The 21,659-nt window shown below is 40.2% G+C and overlaps 1 protein-coding gene across 3 annotated transcripts in view; it reads left to right on the top strand.

Moving 5' to 3' along the window:
* LOC126254070 (germinal-center associated nuclear protein) overlaps window positions 1-21,659 on the top strand; it is a 301,140-nt gene that overhangs the window by 206,845 nt on the left and 72,636 nt on the right. For all 3 annotated transcript variants that reach the window (XM_049955281.1, XM_049955282.1, XM_049955280.1), the window contains 2 exons: window positions 2,350-2,477; window positions 18,997-19,096. In XM_049955281.1, coding sequence (XP_049811238.1) covers window positions 2,350-2,477; window positions 18,997-19,096 — 228 coding nt within the window. The remainder of the gene's footprint in view (window positions 1-2,349; window positions 2,478-18,996; window positions 19,097-21,659) is intronic.

Raw genomic sequence — 21,659 nt, 5'->3', positions numbered from 1 at the left:
GTGGTGCCCTCCATCAGTAATGCTGGAATTCAATATGGTATTGGCCCACCCTTAGCCTTGATGACAGCCTCCATTCTTGCAGGCATATGTTCAGTCAGGTGCTGGAAGGTTTCTTGGGGAATGACAGCCCACTCTTCACAGAGTGCTGCACTGAGGAGAGGTATTGATGTTGGTCGGTGAGGCCAGGCACGAAGTCAGCGTTCCAAAACATCCCAAAGCTGTTCTATAGGATCCAGGTCAGAACTTGGGTGTGTAGGCTAGTCCATTACAGGGATGTTATTGTCGTGTAACCATTCTGCCACAGGCTGTGCATTATGAACAGGTGGTTGATCATGTTGAAAGATGCAGTCACCATTCCCGAATTGCTCTTCAACACTGAGAAGCAAGAAGGTGCTTAAAATGTCAATGTAGGCCTGTGCTGTGATAGTGCAATGCAAAACAACAAGGGGTGCAACCCCCCTTCATGAAAAACACAACCACACCATAACACCATCACCTCCGAATTTTAGTGTTGGCACTACTTACGCTGGCAGATGATGTTCACCAGGGATTCACCATACGCACATCTTGCCATCGGATTGCCACATCGTGTACCGTGATTCGTCACTCCACCTAATGTTTTTCCACTGTTCAATCATCCAGTGTTTACACTCCTTACACCAAGCGAGGTGACGTTTGCCATTTACCGGCATGATGTGTGGCTTATGAGCAGCGGCTCGACCATGAAATCGAAGTTTTCTCACCTCCTGCCTAATCGTCATAGTACTTGCAGTGGATCCTGATGCAGTTTGGAATTCCTGTTTGATGGTCTGGATAGATGTCTGCCTATTACACATCGTGACCCTCTTCAACTGTTGGCAGTCTGTCAGTCAACAGACAAGGTTGGCTTGTACGCTTTTGTGCTGTACGTGTCCCTTCATGTTTCCACTTGACTATCACATCGGAAACAGTTGATCTAGGGATGTTGAGAAGTGTGGAAATCTCGCATACAGACGTATGACGCAAGTGACACCCAATCACCTGACCACATTTGAAGTCTGGGAGTTCCGTGGAGTGCCCCATTCTGCTCTCTCACAATGTCTAATGAGTACTGAGGTCGCTGATATGGAGTACCTGGCAGTAGGTGGCAGCGCAATGCACCTAATATGAGAAACGTATGTTTTTGGGGGTGTCTGGATACTTTTGATCACATAGTGTATGTCTAAGGAAGGCCATAAAGTCAAGCACTGTCTAAATTTTTGAAACTGCTGTACTATGTATGTATATTTAATTTATGTCAATTAGGCAAATATACACAGTGTTTCCCAATTCTGTTAGGACTGCTTACATGATATTTCGAACTCTAATGCTCCCTCATTGTGACTTGTGGTGTTACAATCCTTGTAGTTTCAGCAACAGCCATTTAGAAGGTCAAAGTGCTAACATCGTTGCAGTAGGTGTCCTGTCTGCGGATGTATGTGTCTGACATTTGTCAGAAAATGATGGTGGAGCAGCGAGGCAACATTAAGTTTTGTGTTTGTGAGTGAGAACTCGCTGAATTTGACCCGAATACTGAGAAGCTGGTTGCTCATCCATGACAATGTCCCCACAAGGTGAAGATTGTGTGCAATTTTTGGACAGCATACGGATCACAGTCCTGGATCAGCTGCTGTATTCACTGCTAAATACAGTTCTGAAAAAGCAGTATAGTTACTATTTCAAAATACTTTTAAAACAATATCAGCTGTGTATTGATTCAGTGGGAGACTGTAATCCATTAATCCATGACTTCCATTTTTCGTAGCCGCAGTCCTAATGGATCTGGGATACATGGTGTAAATGCTACAGTTGTCTGGTACAGTTACATGTTTTCCTAGAGATCTCTGAAAGTTTGATTTCTAGGTTTTACAGTAGATGAAAAATATTCATTAAACAGACTTGGAATTTCATATTGGCATTCTATGGATTTCCCATGTTAGTTAATGTGGAGAGTGTTAAATAACTCCCATTTTGCAGTTATAAAATATTTCTCCCCCCCCCCCCCCTCTCTCTCTCTCTCTCTCTCTCTCTCTCTCTCTCTAACTCTCTCTCTCTCCCCCCTCTCGTAAGAATAAAATAATGAAATTAGAGGTCTAAACAAACCAAAAATCATATTATCATAATTTTTAATGTCTGTGGGAATATTATTCTACTTCTAATAACTTTCGACTTTGGCAATTCTTTTTACCCCCCCCCCCCTCCCCCCCACCCATCGCCCACCTCTCCCTCTGTACTGCTTCGGGTTGGTATGAAGAATTGGTATAGTAATTGCATTTGTAACAGACTCCTTAAAATATGAAAATATTAAACTTTTTAAAATTTCTTTCACAGTTGATGCATAGTCTCCAATTGTCAGAAGACATTAGTTGGCCACCTATAAATTATGTTGATCTCCTTAAGTCTCTTGAGCAGTATTGTACAGAAAATGAGCTGCAGTATGCAATATGGGATATAAACAGGTGGGCTATGAAAAACTAATCGTAAAGGCACTGCAATTTCTCGCATTTGAGTTGTTAAAAAATTCATTGGTCAATATAATTATATTTTTAAGTATACAGCACAAGTTCTATTTGATGCATTCTGTATGCAGTGGAACTAACAACACATTGTACCTACAAGATAGATTCAACTATCTAAATGTGTCTGCAAATCTTAACAATGTGTTAGCAGTTTAAGTAATTTATTGTTTGTAGAAGGTATTTTAATTAATTATAAGGTGTTATTAGAAGGGAAAAATTACATAAAACTACTAAAAAATACTATTTCATTAAACTAAGATATAACTTCATTACATCATAATTCAATGGACTGATATAATTCTGTTTCTACTCTTAGCTAAAGAGCACAAATTATGGATTGCCGTGAGAAAAGTACAATTAAACATTTGCATAGTATATGCTAATCCTGTTTTACTTAACATATTCAGAGTCATGTTCTATAATAATTCTAATTGAATAATTGCTGTTGATCCTCGACTTCATACTCGTCTACTGCTTCAGTACATGCAGAAAGATTTTAACAGGAGTATCCTCATGACAACAGCAATGTCTAATACACAATTTTGTGTTCATTGTAGAGGATAACAATCCTCAAAAAACTGTTAATATAAAAACTAGGAATCCTGAAAGATATTCTCGGGAAAAAAAAAAGACGACTTTACGTATACAAAAGATCTTAGCAACATGTCATGATCATTTTCCGTTGTCTGTTGTATGTTGTCATCAAGTTTGTCAAGTGGAATTGCGCGTGCCACCACAGATGATGTTGCAGTGACAGTGCTCTTTATTCCTTATTTTTCACTCACTCTTGAAGAGACTGCACATAGCTACATAAATCATGATTACTGACTCATCGTTAACTGTTTCAGTCTTTTAACTCATGTAAAGCATTTCCAAACTGTTCATAAGCTTGGAAGATACAAGCGTAACAAAGTTGAACAGTCCTAATCACAACTCTACAGACAACTGGTGACCCCTACATGACCCAAACCTAAAGAACTACACAAGAAGACAATTACAAGATGTAAGAAGAATCCAGAGTATCAAGCTTAGCCACCGTTCTGGCCATGTGATCCTGTACTGTATTTCGCTCAAGTGCAGGCAGATATTCATTATTCTGGAATTACTGTCGATTCAACACGTTTTTCCTTATTATTGAGCCAACTTGTCCATCAATGTGCCGTGGAAGATCAGGATATTATAATTGCGCTGCTGGTGAATGCATCTTACAGGAAGCTAAAAATTGGACTCATCCAAAAACCACTTCACAAGAAGACCCCATCCGACAGGTACTCACACAAGAAGACATTGGGATTGTAATCCACCCCAGCACCTTCAGCACTTGAGGGTCAAGGTGGACATCAGTACTATTCCTGACAACCTGTTACGTACAATATGGAGCCTACCACCACAAGCTAGGACAATTATAGTATTCCAAATGGAGATGTCACTACACACCATTGTGGAACTTGCAGACGGCATACAAGAGGCTATCACTCCTGCACGAGTAAGCACCATGGCAGAAGCGTGCAGTACAGACAAGCAGCAGCAGCAGTCCCGCACACTGATTATGACATCGTACAGATACATAAATATATATCCAATTGTAAGAAGCATCCTTCTGCATCTTAGACTTATTAATTCCATTACTGAATGAGCTTCTTATTGTTGCACACACAAATTGGTTTCAAATTACTGTGGCAACCCATATGCTGTCATTCAAAGTAATTTGGCATCATTTGGAACTTAAGCAGATGACGTGTACAAGAGAAAAATGAACATTTTAATGTAAAATTTTAGGCTTTAAATATGCAGTCGACATTTTTACCCTGCAGGTTTATTTTTTTTTTTTTTTTTTTTTTTTCTTTTTGGGAAAAACACCGTAACAGGCATATATATGCTTGGAGAAGCAGATATCAATTTTTGCTCATTCCAGACACAACATTTAAAGTATTTCTTTGTCCACACTGCCAACAAATTCTCATAAATGCAATCATGTTTATGTACGTGAATACAGCATAAGAAAGCCATGAATCTTGATTTTCAGGCTGAAGACTCGTTTGGTGCAGCTCTCCATCCTAGTTTAAACTATGCAACTCTCCTCATCACTGCTTTGAACTCAAGACTGTGAAAACCTCTAGAATATTTTACCTAGTCTGATGCCATCATCATTAAATAATGCAAAAGAGACGCATCTTTTCGGAAAGTATAGCAGCTGCAATTTCCTTTTGCTTTCAGCCATTTACAATATCATTATAGCAAGGGCATGGTGGCAAAATGTACAAGATAACTCAGAACCAACCATATCATAGTCCCTGCAAGGATTAAGAGACTGCTGCCCATCTTCAGGAATCATATGTTAGTCTGCTCTCATTATAGGTACTCCTCCGATGTGGTTGCTCATACGGTACAGCTATCTTTATATGCACGCAAACCACCCCACCACATTAATATCCATGGTTGGTGGGGGAAGGATGATCATATATAAGCAGCAAACATCATGGCAGTAGTATCACACAAGCAGTTTGGGAAGGTATAAAATTTCCACTATTTTATTGGTAAGATTTTAAAAAAAGGAAACCATTTAATTAAAGGAAAATCCCATACTAACTTGATATATAAATGAACAAGCATACTTAGTTGGGTGTTTTGGTAAAATTGAGTAGGAAGGTCATTTCGATAGTTAGAACTATCTTTATTATGTGTGAAGGTCTATTACGGAGCGTGTTCTGGTATGGTTATTCTATTTATTTACATTTACATATTTCAGTCAGTAAGATTGCAACTTTAATTGTAGTCCATGAAGGTATCCACTCCTTTCCCTCCATTTCTGACAACCAGTCAGATAACAAATTACAAAATTCATTTTGCTCATCATAAGAAACAGTAGGTGCAAGAATGAAAATAGTGTATTAAAGTTGCATTGTCAGGTAGTACCACCCTGATGAAGGCCACCTGTAACAGTTGTTGAAACTGTAGTACATAATTTTATAATATGACTGGTCTATAACTCAGAACAATTTTACGAAGAAGGAAAAAACAAAAGGAAAAGTAATTTTTATATTAACTTGCTGTTCTCGTCTAGTGTTCTGAGCTGGCATTCTGCATTCTGTTATAAAGAGCTGGTATGCTGTGTTCTATTACAAATGCTTAAGATAGTATCTTGGAAATTGACAGGAGGTGAAAATTTACAAACTATTTTGATAATGTACAACTGAGTGCGTGAATTCTGTAAATACAAAGCACTCTTAATCTAGTAGAAAGTATTGATCATAGGTACATAAACCTCTCCATTCTTGTAGGACAGTTATGTTGTGCACATGTCGGTATATCAGCATAAAAGTTACACACAAAGTGCAGGAAGTTCCAAAATGGTACTTTACAACTTCAGCAATATTATGAAAAGGAAAGCTACTCACCATATAGCGAAGATGCTGAGTCGCAGGTAGGCACAACATAAAGATTGTCACAAATAAGCTTTCAGCCAACAAGGTCATTGTAAAAAGTAGACGATGTGCCCCCCCCCCCCCCCGCCTTTCACACACACACACACACACACACACACACACACACGACTCCGTCTCTGGCAAGTGAAGCCACCGTGCTTCAGTTGCCAGAGACTGCAGTCGTGTGTGTGTGTGTGTGTGTGTGTGTGTGTGTGTGTGTGTGTGTGTGTGTGTGTGTGTGTGTGTGTTTTGTCTATTTTTGACAAAGGCCTTGGTGGCCAAAAGCTTATTTGTGACAGTTTTTTGTTGTGCCTATCTGCGACTCAGCATCTCCGCTATATGGTGAGTAGCAACATTCCTTTTCTTAATATTGTTACGTGCCATCCTGAATTGCTTGACTTTACAACTTCAGTCTCATGTAACTCGACTTTTAACTAACTCTGAGAAAAAAGTTTAAGTTTATCTGACGAGTCAACTCAAAAATTTGTTGTGGTTCTTTAATCCAGTTGTACATGTACCCTACTTGTGCCATACACAGTATCTAGTCGTTCCAAATCAGTCCCAACCCGTTCCGACGCATCAGCATCAACTGTCTCAATAGCTGCTCCTATTCTTACAATCAATTGGCACTTTTGTTTTGCTACCTGCCTTGATTTCCTGTAATAATTGCAGTCTGTATGGAAACAGATGAAGATATTTTTGGAATACCAGCTGCACGGTTGTACGAGGGATTCACAGTTCTTTAGGTGCCTTACGAACAGACTTCTGTGATGACTGCTGGAAAACTTGTCAAATTCTCTTTGTATCTTCATCACCTCACCTTAGCCTGCATATATTGTGCTTCAAGTCTATATTCTCTGTTTTCATGAAGTTCCTGTGCAATTTTATTATGGATAGCTGAGAGGGCTGTAGTTTCTCATATCGTGTTCTGAAATTTCTCTAAACTTGGGTGTCTCACTTTGATTTTTAATAAACCAAGCCACACACTGTGCATTTTCCTGTGTAGACTCCATTCTTCGATTCACTTACGGTGCTGCTTTTATATGTTGTAGCAAGCCTAGATGACAATTCTGTGGTTTTAACTTCTGGAGGAGGTCGAGAAGCTTGTACAACATTTGGATAACATTAGATCAGTATCAGTAAAACACTTAAATAATGAATACTAGAAAACATCCATGTCCGTATTTGGGACAATAATACATAATACAACAACAGAACACACTCAGTGGTGAATTGTTCATAACATTACTGTTATTTAATGTTGTTGTCACAACTGTTTGTAATTCTTGTGCTGAATAAGTGTTCTACACAGAAGTGTTCCCAGCCTAACATGACAGTCAAATGTTGCTCGTAACATTTAAGTCTGAACTTTGCTATACTGTTCTGACCAATGACACTAGCTCACTGCCGGATCGAAAGTACGATGAGATTGCTGTCGGAGTGTGTGAGTAGCACTGCACTCTGATGTAAGTAGACTTCCATGCAGTGACATATGGAACTTCTTGAGGGCATGTCTTCGTGGAAAAATAGCAGGGGATGAAGCACATCTACATGGTAGTTTCTGAAACTGGAACAATCCCAGGTGAGTATTGATCACAAAAAATTGCTTAGTTGCTCATCCAGAGATAACTGTAAATATGCCTCACATAACTCAATCTTCGAGAAGAGTCTGACATGTCCCACCCTGTTCATTAATTCCTCCGGTCATGGGAGGAAAAAAGAACCCACGGCAGTTCATTGGCTTACTGTGTTTTTTAATTATCACCAGGGGTGATGTCCACTGTCTTACAGAAATGGTTTGTATCACCCCATTGCCTTTCTATTGTTGGAGTTCCTTTGCAACCTGCTCACATAAAGCATGGAGGTCAGGCCTAGCATTATAAAATCATGGTTGGACATTATCTTTAACTGTAATGTTCACCCCAAAATTTTTAGCCATTCATAATCGCGAGTCAGAGTGTTCACTGTATTTATTTCATAACTGAGAAACATGTGTATTGTGGGGGGAAGGGCAGCACTGAAACACTGATTTGCAACACAGTCTTGTTTGCACAGGTTAAGCAAATCAAACCAGTCTACACCAGAAATGTTTGCACTATTTCTAGATGATAGCACATGGAACAAAACTCACTTTGTGATGTGACAAAAAGTTGCTGGAAAACTGCACACACCTGGTACTGGTATTTTGTGCCCATTACAAGCAGATAAAATAGAAGGAGGCTTTTGCACATGTGGGCTATTGAACATGTGATAGATGTGTGTATTGATTAAGGTAATAGACACACTTGCGTCCATTTGAAATTTAACTTCGTTGTGAGCCGCTTTTAAGTGGACAAAAAGTTTATTCTTCTGTCTGTGGATGACAGAAGAAGGTGTCCACAAAACAAAAAAAGTGAGACTTCGTTTGTGCCTGCTGCACTGGCTTGACCGTTTCAACATTAACTTGCTGATAGCTACTCTGTGGTTGTGGAGTCGTAAAATAGATGGTCTGGATATGACAGCCCTTGCCACACTTTAAACAAAAACACAGTGGACAAGACATCTGCACCTTATTCTTAATTACAACTTGTGTGCAATATGACAAAGATGTTATGTTTACTTTTAATCTGAGCCCTATTTTTATTCACTTTAACACTAACTGTAGACTGAGTGCCTGGTGCACCACAAACAAAAGAAATAGACGGAGCCTCAAAATTAATTTCAGTTGTATCCACAGTACTTTGAGACTTTACAATCGAAAGAACTGTTTACAAATTCAGATGTGGCAATTTTAGGATAGCAGCAAATATGAGTGCATCTGACACATTTTTCACGATTGCATCGCGTAGCATAGCCCTTTAAGTTGAGCAATCAACTATCTCAGTGACTGTTCAGGTTGCTTCCTAAGATGAAAAAACTTAAATCTTGCCACAGCGACATGAATCTATGCCTTGTAATTCTCCAGTTTTCTGACAATTTCCTCCTATTCGACATCTTCTAGACGTGGGTCAGGATACAGTTTGAGACGTAAACAACAGACGTTGGCTCCGACGGTGGACAGAAAGAATGCAATGCACACTGTACCTTTAATGCTGTAGGCTAGAAATGCGCTTCCAGCTGAGAAAGATGTTCCAACCGATCCTCTTCCTTGCCGTTAAATGCACGAAATTTGGGTGCAGCGCCACAGGATGCTGCTTGTTGCAACAGTAACTTTGTCATTTTGGAACACTGAACAGCAATTGTTCGATCTGCTGAACGTGAAATTGAACAACTTCTGTTAATGATAGTTTGTGTGAGAGCTCATACATGGTTAAGCACTTTAGATTAGACATAAAACACAGAAAAATTATTGCTATTGTGACTAGCAGAATACCAAGCATGTCAACAGAGGCAGGTGAAGGTGGGATTAGAGTAAAAAACTCCTTGTCGCCATTTTTATATGTCGTAACAAGCCTAGAGGACAGTTCTATGGTTTTTACTTTTGGAGGAGGTCGAGAAGCTTCCAAAATATTTAAATATCTTTAGATCAGTTTTAGTAAAATACATTACAAATACTTATCTTAGAAGGTATCTGCGTTCAATTGTGGTATGTTAAGTACATAATACAATCTTAGAACACACTCAGTGTTAGAGACATTACATCGAATGATAATACTGCTATTGTCGCAACTGTTTTTAACTCTTGTACTGAATAATTGTTCTACACAGAAATGTTCTCAGCCAACATGACAGTCAAATATCACTTGTTACATTTAACTCTGAACTTTAGTACACTGTTCTAATGACACTATCTTGCTGAACTTTAGTAAACTGCTCTATGTGACACTGCTCTCTGACGCAGCAGCAGTCTGTGGAACTTCTTGAGTACCTGTTTTCTTTGATGTCTTTCAATCGTGGCTGTGTGTGCCATTGACTGCTTTGGTATGTGGTTCCATTGTGAGGTACCAACTTTACCACCTGATGTCACTCTTCTGATGACACCACACTCTTACCACCCTGGAACAAAACAGAAAAAACTTTTTTTGTCATCTGGAAAAGTAAAACATTTATTACTTACTTTAGTAATTCTACACACATGTAAGGACACACACAAAGTCCTAAACATTTTAATGTGAACACATTTACAATACTCCATATAAATCTAAGTCCAAACGAATGTAAGATACAAATCCCAATTCATATCAAGAGCAGAGTCCAGGTTATAATGAGGAAGTACAGTAGCGAAGTGGGAGCAAAGGGCTTTCCTTTCCAGGGTTATATAAACTTAGTTTGGTTGTCAATGTGTCGAGGTGGCACTGACCATCAGCAGCATGCCCAGGCCCCAATGCGGTGCTGTCTTCTGATTTGTTTGATTGTGGTGCCATCTGGTGGCCGGTGCTGTGTCACCTGATGGCCAGTTGCATGCCACTTGGCACTGTCACAGGTAAGTTGAATAACAATGGCTTCATCAGCACCTCACAAAATGTTGTGGTAGCAAAAGTGATGACACTGTTACTAGACGAGTGATAACACGAACTGTGACCACAGTTCGCCATTGGGAGGGGGAGGAGGTGGAGTTGTGAATTGCTGCAACCCCATCATCTCTTACCCATACAGTGGGCTGTTCTGCAGTACAGTGGAAGGTGAGGTGACGTCAACAGCCTTCTGGGCTTAGAGACTGCAGCTGACACTGACAGAAGCTTTCTATTTACAGCAACCAGAGAGTAGGAGTGGAAGCAACCAACCCAGGCAATGATGACTCTGGTGTGGGCAGACGTCCCGTTTTGTGACACCAGCCACTGGGAGTACCAGTGCCAGAGTGGGAGTAATTTGGATGTCTGGCTCTGTGTGGGAGGAATGTGAAGTGACAGCTCCTGCAGTCCACCTGGCGGCTCTGCCTGCTAAAGGATCTCCTCTGCTACAGGCACTGCACGATCTGCCAGGGTGTAAAATATAACAGATGAGGGGGCTCTGGACAAGAGGGAGCACAGCACAGGAGGCTGAACCAAAGGCGGAGGAGGTTCCCTGAGAGGTGTTAGATATAATGGAAAACCATGCTTCTGTAGGTGGAGTGGCTCAGGAGGTAAGCGCGGAGGCAGTGGTGGTGGTCCACCAAGGATGTAATTAGTTGTGATGGTGAGCCAGGAGCTTGTCATCCATTTGCAACATGAAGACATGCTGAACCCACTGTCCTTGGAAGACCACCAGATTCCAACATTCACAGCATACCAGGTGGAGGTCTCTGGCACATAGCACAGTGACACAGTGAGTGAGGTGCACGAGGCATGTGAGGGATCAGCAGCAGGAGATGCTCCACTGTGCATGGCTGGCACTCATGCAGAAACCTCACCAGGCTCTTCTCGCCAATACGAATGGACCTGTATGAATTAAGAAAACACGTGAGCAACTCTTCTGCTGGGGCATCCTCGTACTTCTTCATCTGCATTTTAAAGATCCGAATGAGGCATTCTGCCTCCCTGTTGGACTGCAGGTGAAGCAGGGGTTCCTGTCATGGTAGATGTAGTGCTGTGCACAAAAGTCTTAAAATGTATGAGACTTGAATTGCGGGCCCGTTGTACATAATCTGGGTGTGGTGGAAGAGGCCTTTAGTGGAGAGGTTCTGGGTGAGGGTGTGCACAGTAGACTCTGTTGTTGGCGAGTGGCAGTTGATAATGTACTGGAACTGGGAGTATGCATCAATGGTGAGCCACCAAAATGCATCCAAGAAGAGGCCCACGAAATCCATATCATAACTATAGACGAGAGTCAGTCTGTAGCACGACAAAAATTAATTACGGACAGGGTCCAATGGCTGGGCTGGAGGTCATTCTCGCCATCCCCGCTGGATATGTTGCCGCACCTGGTAGAGAACAGTATCTGTGCTGATAGCACGAGTGAAACGTGCCCTCATAATAGGAAAGCTGTCCACTGCTTGCTGAGTTTCCTCGTCAAGATAAAAGCAAAGGGTTTCCTCTAGGTTGAAGCTGGGGTGAGGACCCATAGGAAGACACGAGATAGGATCCATGTTGGAGTGCTGAACTATTAGGTGCAAATGAATCTCTTAATGGTAATAGCTGAGAAACAGGGCGTACCATTGCAGTCTGCACAGTCTTGTCTGACAGGTGCACTGCTAGGCTAAAGAGGGAGACAGTGGCTTGTGGTTTGTGCCTGTGTGAAATTTCACACTATATAAAAACACATGATAGTTCTTAATCACTTAATTAATAGTGAGGGCCTCCTCCTCAATTTGGAAATAAACCGTCTGCGGCGTGTTGAGCATCTTGAAGGCAAAAGCGTTGTGTAATATGGGATTCTTCGGAATAACAAGTTCCAACTTTATCCTCTCAGGCCAATGAAAGATGTTTGTGGTAACTGAAAACATAGTTTAGGCAGTTTGTAAATGTCGGGACATCTCAGTGTGTGAGATATTATTAACATACGTACAGATGGGGTGTATAAAGTGCCAGTTCTGGACATTGGCAAGTTGCAGCAGCAATTGTGTGTCTCCACATGCTGTGGAGGCTTGCTTGTTCTTTGGACGTCGTGGCTGGGCTGTGCCTCAAAAATCCAGAAACAAAAAGATGAGTGAAAGAATGCAAACAATCATAAACAACTGAAAGATCATTACAAGAGCTGTCATTGATTCAATGGCTATTGTCAAAGCAATACACATAAGTGTTGCAATCTGTCAAGAGTTAAGGCTAAAGATAGATTGCTTCACCCATTATTGTAACTGAGGCTGTATAAGAAAAACATTGAGCGTAAAACACAGAACAGTTGACGTAATACTATTTGCATCATTTAGTAGCATTGACAGATTGGAGCTCTGTTCCAGTGCCCACACATTGCAACAGTGTGTAGAAGTCCAATAGCACAGCTCCTTGGTGCTACATAGCAGGACCACAAAAGTAGCTAACTTTAAGAATGGTGACCTGAAATTACCAAGTAAAGTTGACATACATGCATCAGGGTGATACATTGTACATGGAGCATATCCACACAACCAGCCATCAACCATAACACTTCATGCTGTTGGCTGTTCCAAATTGCTAGGATTGAAATAGGCCAGCACAGCTCCTAGAACAGACTAGGAGGATCAGTAGTTAAGACAAGCTGTTTATCTGACTTAAACGTGGTTAGGCAAGGGGCTGAACAAATAGCAATGGCTCGCATCGGTGCCTCACAAAATGTTGTGACAGCCATGGTAGTGATGCTGGTACGAGACAAGTGGTAACACAGTGGATTAGCACAATTATCTTACATAAAAAAAGCTTTGAGTTGGTGAATCTGACAAACATTACTTTTTTCTCTAAGTTAATTACAAGTTGAGTTATATGACATTGAAATCGTAAAGTACCATTTGGGAGACTGTACAATATAAACAGCAGCTGAACGCTTCAACAGTGAAAAACAGTTTTTAGTGATGACACTACTCCCTGAGATTTGTGATTCTAAAAGATGGCATTTTCATTTGGAAAGATTAACTGTAATTTTATATGTTTATATTTGTTGTTGGTGTGGTCTTCAGTCCAAATACTTGTTTAACGCAACTCTCCACATTCCTTGATCCTGTACAAGCCTCTTCATCTATGAATAAATGCTGCAAGCTACATCCATTTAAAACTGCTTACTGTATTCCTATCTTGGTATACCTCTACAATTTTTGACCCCCACCCTTCCCTCTAATACTAAATTGATAATTTCTTGATGTCTCAGAATGTGTCCTATGAACTGGTCCATTCTTTGTTGTGCATCATATTTCTTTTCTCATTAGCTACACATTCTGTGCATCTAATCTTGAACATTTTTCTGTCACTACAGTGTGCATATTTTTCATATTCCTGTGGACATGTGCCCTATTCCAAATGGTTTCCTAGATAGAACACTTATTTTCTGTATTATTCATTGTCATTATTAACAACGTACCACAGTAGTGTAGAGGAAGTTGAGACAAACTTTTTGATGCAGGATGCCTGTGGTCTATCAAGTCGAAAAACTGCCTGGAGGCCTACAAAAAGTACTTAAGCTACAGCGCATGCTTGTTGCGTGAGGTTCCAATATTCTTGCGAACTCTTCACACATACTGTTAGTCCTAGACAAAAAATAAATAGGACCTTTTGTTTGGTTGCAAATTTAATTTGCTCTAGAGTCATGTTGTCATTCGACTGTGCGGATTTCGAGTTATTAAAGAAAAATGTACAAAAGTGATATTACACGTGTTCTATCTCGGAAACCATTTGCAATAGGGCATTTGTCAATGTGAAGTTTTTTGTTCAGAATCACTAATACTGTCGTGTCTCAAAGCATGTACCTTTCCTTCTGACTCACCCTGTGTGTGTGTGTGTGTGTGTGTGTGTGTGTGTGTGTGTGTGTGTGTGTGTATTGTAATGTACTTTGCATTTCAAATATATTGTTGTTCTACGTTTATAAGGTACTGTTATATTTTTGCTGCAAGCAATATATTTTTTGCATTATTTTCATCAGTGCAGATAGTATCTATTATGTGTGCTAGTGAACTATATTAAGAATATGAGAACATCCGATACTTCTATTTAGTTCTCGTTGCCAGCCTGACCTTACATTTCAGTGCCTTGGAACATGAAATTTTTAAATAGCTTTCTAGATTGCATTCCACTGAGTGAGGTGATGTGTGAATGTTGAGAAGATTTCTTTAAACAAAGAACATGGTAATTTTATTCTTGCCCTTGTCCAATACAAGCTTGCTCGCTGTGTGAATAATCACTAATCTCCTTCCTTCATTCTAGGAACTATTGTACCTAGGATTACTTTCTCCCTGCCTTGCGTATTTAACATCAGTACGTACTTGTCTTTTAAAACCTGCACCGCCTGACAAAAAAGTGAAGCACCCAGAAGATACGGTCAGATGTCAATGTAACTTCTTGCACATACACTCTATGAGCACTATGTAAATGATCACAGTTCTCTGTGATGTGCAGAATGGTCACCACACTGCATTGGTGGTGTTTATGTTAAGTGTTGTTGCCATACCTGGTAGGGTACAAAAGGGCTTGAACAGCATGAGATGTGTGATCACTGTGAAGACACGATGAAGCTGCATAGTCAGGCGAGACAGCATTATGAGCAACCGACAGAGTTTGGAAAGGGCCTCATTGTGGGTCTCCATTCAGCCAGCTGGTCAAATTGTGCAGTATCCAGATTTGTGGTGCATTCGAATCTGACAGTGGTCTGATGTTGGAATGCATGGTAATGTGAGAGCACATCTGAACACCGCAAGGGAGGACCACTGATATCGTACAACAAGCACAATGTAACCCTTTCCCACCTATGCCTGCTATCTGAGAACATGTAATGGACTCCCAGCAACATCCTGTGTTATCCTGCATCATTGGTTGGAGACTAGTGCTAGCCGGACTGGGAATAACCATCCTGTGTGGAGTGGTACCATGAAGCATGGACTGCCAATGAATGGTGTCACATTGCATTCAGCATTGAATCATGATTCTGCAGTACCACAGATGACCGTCAGCGACTGTGGCAGCAACTTAGGAAGAGATCCGTTTCTTCCAATGTTTTGGACAGGCACTGTGGTGTTAGTCGTGTCGCCTAGGTACAGGGACTTTTTGAGTATGGCCTTTGGTCACAGCAGCTAGTGTCTGTAGGAACTCTAAGGCAAAGTGAAAGTGAAAGTGAAGAAGAATTACATGATCTGCTAAATGGAATGTAGAGTATAGTGAGTACAGAATATGGATTTAGAGTTACTTGAAGAAAGGCGAAAGTAATTAGAAGTAGCAAAAATGAAAAGAGCAAGAAACTTAACATCAGGATTTATGGTCATGAAGTTAAAGAGTTCTGCTACCTAAGCAGTAAAATAACCCCTGATGAACAGATAAAGGAGGAGATCGAAAGCAGACTAGCACTGGCAAAAAGGCTGTTCCTGGCCAAGAAACGTCTAGAAGTACCAAACATAGGCCTTAATTCGAAGAAGAAATTTCTGAGGATGTACATTTGGAGCACAGCATTGTATGGTAGTGAAACATGGACTGTGGAAAAACTGGAACAGAAGAGAATCGAAGCATTTGAGATGAGCTGCTACAGAAGAATATTGAAAATTGGGTGGACTTTTAAGGTAAAGAATGAGGAGGTCCTGCACAGGAGTGGAGAGGAAAGGAATATGTGGAAAAAGCCGACAAGGAGAAGAGACAGGGTGATAGGACATCTGTTAAGACATAAGGGAATAACTTCTGTGGTACTAGTGGGAGTTGTAGAGGGTAAAAACTGTAGAAGAAGACAGAAGTTGGAATACATCTAGCAAATAATTGAGGATGTATGTTGCAAGTGCTACTCTGAGATGAATAGATTGGCACAGGAGAGGAATTTGTGGCGGGCTGCATCAGACTAGTCAGAAGACTGATGACTCAAAGGGGGGGGGGGGGGAGAGGGGGGCACAATGGTATGTTACAGACGTCTTGCATCCTCATGTGTAACCTCTCATCTAACAGTATTGCGGTGCCATTTTTTAGTAGGACAGTCCCGTGTCACACATTGCACATGCCTCTCTGAACTCTCTGCATGATGTTGAGGTACTCCGGTGGCCAGTGAGGTTCCCAGATCTTTTTTCAATAGAAGATGTGAGAAACAAATTGGACATCAGCTCCCTTCCAGTGCCAATATCCAGGCAGGGTACTAGTTACAATAGTTGTGGGCCAGGTTGCCTCAGGACTTTGACACACTTCCCAAACAATTCAGTGCATTTAACCAGACTAGATACGGTGCAGTGTCATAATGATAAATGGTCTCATACAGCCAAGTTCTTTGCAAATTGGACTCAGTTTTGTTGTGACTGAAATATGACTGTAATAACCTTTTCAACCCATGATGTTTCATTTTGTTTCCTCCTGCCCTCCTGGATACTTCACTTTTTTGCTCAGACAGTGTATTTTGTACCTTTAACAGTGGTGCTCTGAAAAATATTAATAAAGTAACATTTTTTCCACTGTAACCTGCTCATTTTTATATAACATAGTATATTTCAGAGTATTTGAAAATTTTTATTTCTTGTGATACCATTTTCATGTCAGTGTTGGCTCTTTTTATTCTTCCTCCTCCTCCTCCTCCTCCTCCACCACCACCACCACCACCACCACCACCACCACCACCACCACATTCTTCTTGTTTCCCGCCTTCATTTTTTTCCTTTTCTTCACAATGTGGGTAGTGGTTATAACACATTAGCATTGTGCTTTGCTTGTGTCATGAGATATACATTGAAAACTACATGCTTTTCTGGGGGTTCATTTTATTTATTTATTTATAATACGGTGTGCATTGTGATACATATGCATTCAGACAACAATAAACATAACACAGTTCATATGCTGATGTACACATTATGTACGAACTCGGTTACAAATTAACGTCCAAGCACCAGATATATTCAGTCGCCTCCTGTTGATGCAAGGAAATTGGTGAAGAATCCCTTGTAGGCCCGATTTGACAGTCTTCCACTGTTTGTGGGGTTGTTTGGTTTTTGTTTCTGCAGTCACATTTTGGAGATGCTCTCTTCCCCATTTTATGGAGGGTGTTGGCGCTTCTACTATAGACCAGTACGTATTTGGTATAATGTTTTCCATATTTTGCGTGATCGGTTTAAACCATGAAGCTCTTTTGTGATCATGAAAATTTGACATTTTAGTAGCCAGTGCTGTTTTCATTCATTGTGATAGTCAAATTTTGACTTTATCACTTCTGTAGCAGTAACTGTTGCTGATATTCTTGATATCTGACTCCTGTGATCTAGGTCAACTACGTCATTGTGTGTCGGTAACTGAGTGTTCTGATTATTTTTGTGGTACTCTCTAAGGAGGGCATTTTTATGCCATATCTCTGGCAGTGATATGTGGCTCAAGGAGGACAGCCACATGACAGGGCAGCATATTATTGTGCCATTGATAGTGTACATAGTGTCACTAGGTACCACATCAATGTGCAAACTGTTAATCTGTGCAGGGGCGCAGTATTCCACCACCACATCTGTGCAGGGGCGCAGTATTCCACCACCAACTAGACGAGCTCAGCTGCTGATGTGTGAATCATATTTGCCTTGGCACCACAAGAGGTGCTGGATAGTTTATGGATGAAGTTAACATTTGTCCTCATTTTACCTGCAGTCTGTCAGGTGCTCCTCTTAGAGAGAGAGAAACTTGTAGATATTTAGGATAGCTGTTGAAAGTTGGCATTAAGTTCTCTTCTCGCTGGACTGTTACTAAAGTGGAAGCACTATATTTCCATCTTAGTTGTGTTTAGCTACCATCTCCATTAGTGAAAATAGTCACTCAGCAGCTATCTCTCACAACTCAAGTTGTTTTTGGTGGCATATAATGATCCAAGTTGTGCAACTACAGCCCAGTTTTCTCCATAGCTGACCTTCCTGGATTTTGTATTTGTCATGTCAGAAATATAAAGACTGAAGGAAAGCTAAGCCATGTGACAGCCTGATGTTTAATATTTTGTTGGAGCTAATTCTTGCCTTGGTAACCACTTTAAAAGTTCTCTCTGCAAGTGTATTATCAGTGAGGAGGATGCTACAGCTGCATGGAATTATCCAGAATATTTTGTATAACAGCTCATGTCTGCTAACAGCGTCTTGATCTGCACTCAAATCTCTGAAAGAAATCAATGCTTTTTGGTAGATTGCCTTTATATGAGTTGTCAGAGAGGGTACTTGGTCTGTGTAGGCTCTAGCTGGTTGAAACCCTGCTGGTGAGTTGGTTTTCGCAGCTTAAGCAATGAAACCCTCAATTACAGTGAAAAATTATCAATAAGCTTATGGCATACTACCAAGTATCTTTCAAAGGATTTACTAAATTTGTTTTCGATGATAACTATAAGCATTGCCACATTTTAATATGAGTGTAAATTGAACTGTAACTGTTTTGTTACCACTTATTGAAATATGTTTGTGGTTTATTGATATATATGTTGATGATTTGCATAGTTTTTCAGAGATATCATGTGCTAAGAAACTTTATTGTGTGTCAAAAAGCAAGCCTCTCATTTTTTTATATTGAATTAAAGAACATATGGTTTGTTTTCAGGCTTTTTGAACATTACCTCAGGGATATTATCAAGGAAGGCCATGAAGATTTAGATTTCAAACAGTTTTTGGCTGATTTCCCATGGATAAGGATGGTAGAGGTAAGTAACTCCATCTTATCTGTCAACCTGTCAAATTTGTGTGGTTTTTTTAAAGCAACATCTAAAAATGTAGACATATGAACAGAGCCTGTTTGTCATTGGGTGTGGGGTAGCACTTAGTTACTGGGTGATTTAGAATTGATCTCAAATTTGATCCAACACCCCTCTTAGTAGCATTTCTTATTTAATATTGACTTCTAAAATATTACAGAAACTTCTTGCTATGATTATTATTCTAAAAGTTTTGATTTTATGTGTTAAAAGGAGGGCACTTTGTTCAGTAGGCAATTCAAACCCATCTGTTCTTTTGTCATGCATGTAATAAAATTATTTTCACTTGTAAGTGTTGACTTCCATTCAAGAATGTGCTTTCGTATTTGATAAATGATTCTGTTCACTGTGGGACATAGTTTTGTGGGGATGCTGGGTACCTCGGAACACCAAACTTGCAGTGTCTCCAATTAACTGACAAGCAACAACTGTCATCTGCATGTTGAGTAAACTATATGCAAGCTGTTTGTTATTCTGAAAGTCTGTATAGTCAAGAGATTATTGCATACAAAAATGTCCATGGATTACTTGCACTTTAGACAGCTGTTAGTGTTTTTGTGGAAGGCCGTTTATAATCAGACTAATAGTTTAAGAGGATTGGGCCATATTATCAAATGTAACACATGGGATGTGTTACATTAATGCTTATTTTTACTTCAAAAGCACTGCCCAGCAATGATTCATGAATAATGAGGATAAGCTTAATAACTGGGAGAAATTTTCACGTAGAATTGGAGAGAAAAGCACTGACCTCAGTGTCAAGAGGAGGCAACACAATTGTTTATATAGTTGATATTAAACAGTTCTGGAGTGAATACAAATAAAGGAAGGAGTTAAAGTGACCACTCAACATACTGTTGAGTCTCCAAAAGGGCTTCTGCAACAGTGCAGTGTAGTTGGCCAGAATATTATAGTTGCTCATGCATATGATTGTATGTCTGAGGGTAACAACAATATGGAAAGGATAGATTGCTACTCACCAAGTAGAGTTGCAGACAAGCACAATGAAAAAGAATGCTAGATATAGTCAGCTATTGGACTAAGTCCTTCATCCAACATAGAAAACTCTCATTCACACACACACACACACACACACACACACACACGCAGCCACTGTTGTCTCCAGGTGCTAATCCTGACTGCAACTGCTTCGAGGTGTAGAGTGGGGGTGCAGAAGAAGTGTGGGGTGCGAAGGGGAAGGGATAGCAGAGTAGATGTGGGAGAGGATATTGGTGCTGCCTATGAGGATGTGTAGGGTTCGTGGTAGGGATGGGACAGGGCTTCAGTGTACTGCATGCAGCATCTGGAGACTGTCCTTGGGGAGAGGGGTTTTAGTAGAGAAGGGAAGGGTATGCTCAGGGAGAGTTGGATTTTAGAATGACCTCACTGTTTTTCTTTGAATCAGCCTTCATATATTTTCTCAGTATTTTACATAGTTCAGATACTCCATAACGTCACATCAGATTAAATTATAAATTCCCTTCTCAGTTGAAGTAAATTTCTAGTTTTATCACAAAAGTTTCCTAGTTGACCTTTATTTTAATTTGAGCCACCAGCCTCTTATGCAGTTGAAACCATTGTTTCTGCAAGATTTTTATCCACTGAATTTTGAAATTTTTGCTTGAAGACATACTGGAAGCTTTCTTTGTTTTCTTCAGATTTTAAGAGGTAAATGTTCTGAAATTGTTCACCAGCAATGAGTGTCGGTTATTTCCCCACCGATGCAGGTCTGCTCACTTTTATTGATAATAATATTTGTTAACCATTTGATCTTGAGGGTACGTAAATACAAAGACAGTTTGGGGAATTATTACGACAACAAGAGGTTGGAGATGAACAGTAGACAATGATTGAGATGAGAGATTAACACTGATCTTTAAAATGAACTTACTTCTTCATTTAAAGTTGAGTGGTGGTCTGGCCTCTCAGCCATTTTGTTCACTTATCCAAATAATTGTAAGTCCTCTGCACTCTTCATTTGTTACACTATCTTCATATCATATCACAATGCTACATCTTGTCACTATTTACACTAGCAATACGTGATTTGCATCTAGGTATCACTGTCATTCCGAAGTTTCCTGGTACACCCTTCGAAAAGCTGGTTTACTTTAAAGCAGAATGGACAACTCACTCTGTTCTCTGTGATATGCTGTTATCATTGTCTCCATGTGTAAGCTAATCTGCTAATCTGTCAACTGTGATATATCATCAGCTTAGTATTTTAAATTCTGAACGTCTGGAACTTGTGCACAAGCAAATGTTACATAAAATATAATGCTGTAACAGTAATAAATTTTTTGGCAGGAAGGGGGAAAACTAACAATTTAACATTTCCCAAGCTATTATCATAACTGTCTCTCTCTCTCTCTCTCTCTCTCTCTCTCTCTCTCTCTCTCTCTCTCTCTCTCTCCACCTCCACCATTTTTCAGTAATAAAATTCAGTTGAAGTGGGTGCAATATGAGGTACAGTACACTTCTATGTTGAAAGTATTGAAGTATGTTGTGTGTG

Source organism: Schistocerca nitens, chromosome 1 (assembly GCF_023898315.1).
Source record: "Schistocerca nitens isolate TAMUIC-IGC-003100 chromosome 1, iqSchNite1.1, whole genome shotgun sequence".
NCBI classification, from domain to species: Eukaryota; Metazoa; Arthropoda; class Insecta; order Orthoptera; family Acrididae; genus Schistocerca; species Schistocerca nitens.
This window is presented reverse-complemented; position numbering and strand designations above follow the sequence as displayed.